Source organism: Fomitopsis serialis (genome assembly GCF_022376445.1).
Source record: "Fomitopsis serialis strain Sig1Antser10 chromosome Unknown B0H18scaffold_10, whole genome shotgun sequence".
NCBI lineage: Eukaryota > Fungi > Basidiomycota > Agaricomycetes > Polyporales > Fomitopsidaceae > Fomitopsis > Fomitopsis serialis.
The window spans coordinates 602,491-606,888 of NW_025954970.1; the positions used below are offsets into that span (position 1 = coordinate 602,491).

The following is a 4,398-nucleotide window of genomic DNA, read 5'->3' on the forward strand; positions in this document are numbered from 1 at the left end:
ATGGTCATTCAACAGGCCGGCCATTTTTGCCCACCGGCCGGCCATTTTTTGCCAAGCACCGGGCTGTTTTCGCCGGCCGGTGAAGTAGAAGCTTCGGCCGGTGAAGTAGAAGCTTCGGCCGGTCAATCCAAAGCTTCGGCCGGTGAAGAAAAGCTTCGGCCAATGAAGTGAAAGCTTCGGCCAATGAAGTAAAAGCTTCGGCCAGTGAATTAAAAGCTTCGGCCAATGAACTAAAATGCCCGGCCAATGTTTTGAAATGTCCGGCCTATTGATTTGGCCCTGTAGGGACAACCTGGCTAATTTTATGGCCAGTAAAGCAAAAACCTGGGTGAGTGAAATCTCTGGCCAGTTAATTTGGCCAGCCAGTGGGGCTGTTTTGTGTTTTGCAGCTTCACTAGGCATCCCTAAGTCATGGGAAAATTATGCTGTGATCTACTAATGATGGTATACCCCATAGGTGCACAATACATATAGTATTTCAATAGCCCCCAGGGGGCTGTGACCGGCCGGACCGTTTGAAGCAGGACAACTCCTGCCCGGCCGGCCTGTTCGTGGAGTCAGTTTGTTTAGGCTGGCCAACCCATTCTGGACCAGATAGACTTCACTCCGGCCGGTCCGCTTGCAATGAAGGGATTTTATCCTGGCCGGAACATTTGAAGTGGTGGGGCCTGAGTCCGGCCGCTCTGTTTGCAACGTGGACCGGCCGGCCGCTCTGTTGCATGTGCTAACCCTGCCCTCCACCCGGCCTGTTTGCAGTGATGTTGTATGGGTCCGGCCGGACTGTTGCCTATTCAGCCGGACTGTTTACAACAGGTACATTACCCCGGCCGAAAGCCCGGCCGGCCTGTTGCAAGCGGTGCATTGTTGCTAATGGTAGACCCGGACTACTCCGGCCGGAGGCGGCTCTACCGTTTGCAACGGTCGAAATGCACTCCGGCTGTACCGTTAACAGCGAGGTTTTCCACTGAATGGGCTCATTCCAGGGCATATTCCACGACGACGCGATCATGGAAGCCCTCGACGATGCGTATGTAGACGCGTTCCGAGGTGTCGACAACATGTTTATGATGCTTGGAATCGACATGCCCGAGTATTGTTCCGCACTCGCCACCTACCGCATCGCCGTTGTGGCCCTCCTCCGCGAACACTTCCCCGTCGAGGACGCCGAGTTAACCAAGTCCTATCGAGTGCCCAAGGAGCAGCGCAGGCTTTCCATAGTGACTCGAAACTACGACCAGCTGCTCTCTCGGGTGCTCTACAGTTTGTTGGAACGCGATGACGGCGGAAACTTGAAGCCCTTACCATTCCTCACGATCAGCGTCTTCCGGGACCTCCACAGGGCATTCAGCCAGACACCTTTGGCTTTCAAAGAGGTATGTCGCTCACCGGATATGTCACACCGACTCCCTCGCGGACTGCGGCATCGTTTGCGATCGATGTGTACCTCCCGACATATTATCGGAAGCTTTGCTCGTATCGTTCGCGAACGATGCCGGCCCAGCGCCTCGCCGCTGTCTGGCCTGACTTTAATTCACGATGTGTTGTCCCGACGGAATGCTGATGCGCTGCCTGTGTCGCAGGTTGCTGGTTGGTTCGAGGGGCTCCATTGGTACTACCGCGGCTCGAACGCCGCAACGCAAGACTTCAACGACGCGACCAATGCCATCTTCATTGCTGCGAACAGATGGAGGGCGGAAGAATTGAACGCAGCCCAGCATCATACTATCCTGGATAGGGTATGTCATCCACATCCATAACGCAGTATGACAATGTAAGCGCTCACGTCTTTGGTCTTTCTAGATTGCCGACGTATTCATATTGGGAAAGGCGCACCTCATGCCTGACCTCGAGCACAGCATGTCGGACATCACCATCCATAGGCCGACAAACAAGCAGGCGCTCAAGGCGATCGTCGCGTCGGGGGCTGTGTATAAGAACAAACAGCTCATTCTGCCTAAATCCGACTCTGTTGTCGTTAATCCGGCGGCGCTGAGGTTCTGGAACGGCATGGGTGGGCTGTACTCAATCACAACTCATCATAATGCGTTGCTACTCAAGGTCGGGGTTAAGCCCCTCCCGAGGAATGGGTATCCGACGGAGTATCCAGCCAATCCTTTGGGATACCGACTCATTCGCAGTGGCACCTCTAGAGACATCCTCCGAACGGCAACTAGCATGAAGGAAGTCAGGAGCTACGAGTGGCTGTACGCTGCGGCGGTTGTTGAGGATTCCATCATTCGCACCTATCGCACGAGCAAAGTCTTGGGCATCTTGCCCAGCAATCTACGGTTTCTCTTGCGAGAGGCGATGAATATCTACAGCCACGTCGGACAGCCTGACGACGACGACGATCCGTTTGCGACTATGGGGACCTATTTTGCGTTCTGGGACCAGCCCACGGAGCCTGACGACTTCGTAATGAATGAGGAGATCTGGCATAGCGTGACCATCGAGGACATCGTGGAGAAAGTCGGATTGCTGCAGGTAGCGTCCAGCATGCAGCTGGAGCGAAAGCAGCTGTGCGACCTGGTTGCCACGCTCGAGGCCAGCCCCCTTGGAAAGTATCGTGTACCGGATACTGGGAACCCAAAGCGGACTGCACCGCTGTCGAGGGAGTGGTCGTTAGCTATGGATGCAATAGTACAGGTGCGCCACGACACGTCCCCTCACAATGATATGATGACGACGTACTCTTCGTCGGTCGACAGGCAGCCATTCAGACATGCACCAGACGACGTCTCTGGAAGGAAGGAGAATCAGAGAGTTTGCCCTTCGACAGAACAACGGTAGATTACGAGATGCCATCGCTCGTGTCGGAGGTTCACACCCACAGAAAAAGCGTCGGGCCTATATTCAGAGTAAGCCTTCCTCATTCTCGTGACGACCGTCTGGCTCATTTCAGGTGTAGCTTCATGGTGTGCTAGTGATCGATGACGAGGAGGAGAAAGCAAAGGCCAAAAGAAGTCGGAGGCGTCAGGATCGACTAGCAAGAGAGAGGAGAAGTCCGCGACAAAGCCTACTGTCGCACCAGCGCAGGGATCCAAGTCCGACGCTAAGCCCAGTGGCGACAACTCGAAGCCTGAGCCGATGAAGGGAAAGCGCAAGTCGGGGCCTCCCAAGTCGCGTGCCATCATCTTGGACAGTGACGAGGACGCTCCCTATGAACTGGATCCAGAGGTCGACGACACCTTCGACAACGCACTTGCGACGCAGACCTTCATACCCACTCCAGACGACGATGAAATCATGAGCATCCCAGACAGTGAGCATGTTGAAGTACTAGAGGTGAGCGATTTCCCTCTACACTATTGGCAGCTCCACTGACGGACTGCATACCAGACACCGGCGAATGCGCCACAGGCACCCCGTCATGTCGAGACCCGTCCGACAAAGCCACAGCCCCAGGCCGATCTCCCAGTGACGCCTCCACGACGTGAGAACACGTCGGCAGGTGAGTACCATTCCGCTGAGTGCTCATGGGCTTCACGTTACGTGTATCGTTTGCGAACGATGTGTCACCTTTCATACATTTTGTGCGATCCGATTCTCCGACATTACTTACACTGCGCACGATGCCTCTGGTGGCGCTTTCTGCCCATTACTGACTCCGTTGTTACTACAGCGGGACCTCGAGACAAGTCTTCCGGATTTCAGCCACGTAAGATGACGGGTTCATCGGGAACGTTTACGGTGTTGGAGCCAGGCAAGCCAGGTGCGTCATTATTATTGCTGGTCTCATCCTTTGGATTTGGTGCGATCGGAGAATGTGGCGTGCATGAACGTACGCGTTGCAGGACTCTACGACTTTGATGCGCCGTCTACTGAGGAGCCTCCCAGTGCGGCTGCCATTGCACGGGTGCTACAGAACGTGAAGGCGAGGATAATTCCTGTTGAGGGACACCGCCGTGAGCTAGTGAATTGCAGGGGTAAACCCCCGGGTGTCCGGGGGCTTACCCGTACCCGTACCCGCCCGGGTACCGTACCCGCACAACGGGTACGGGTCACGTGCGGGTACCGCGGGTCTGCGGGTCCATGAGCGGGTGCGCGAGCAGATGGGTGGGTGAGTAAGGGAGTGGGCAAGAGGGTGTGCAGGCGGGCGGGCGAGTGAGCGAGCGTGTGGGCAACGAGATGGGGTACTGATGTACCCGTTGTCCTCGCTTTCCTCCCCACCCGTGTCCTCGCTTTCCTCCCCACCCGCCATCCTCCCCGCTCGGCGTCCTCCCCGCTCGCACTCGCGCGTTCCATCTGCTCGTGTGTCCCCGCCAGTGCTTCACCCGCAGACGAGAGCATCCGCTTGCTCCCGTCTGCGCACCCTCCCCGCCTGCTTATCGGTGTCCCCGCTCGCCCGTCCTTCGCGTGCCCGCCTGTTCATTGGCCGTGTCTGCGTGCTGGGCATTA

The 4,398-nt window shown here is 56.4% G+C and overlaps 1 protein-coding gene across 1 annotated transcript; it reads left to right on the top strand.

The window, feature by feature from the left end:
• On the top strand, positions 1–4,064 carry B0H18DRAFT_952331 (uncharacterized protein; the record flags this gene model as incomplete). The annotated part of the gene is given in 14 exon segments (XM_048042096.1): positions 1–167; positions 286–328; positions 486–560; positions 984–1,373; positions 1,581–1,736; positions 1,763–1,771; positions 1,801–2,646; positions 2,709–2,858; positions 2,909–2,915; positions 2,945–3,285; positions 3,340–3,451; positions 3,623–3,712; positions 3,795–3,905; positions 3,925–4,064. 14 exon segments carry the CDS (start codon positions 1–3, stop codon positions 4,062–4,064), a joined length of 2,637 nt encoding a protein of 878 aa, XP_047897486.1.
• Between the last annotated feature and the right edge of the window lie 334 nt (positions 4,065–4,398).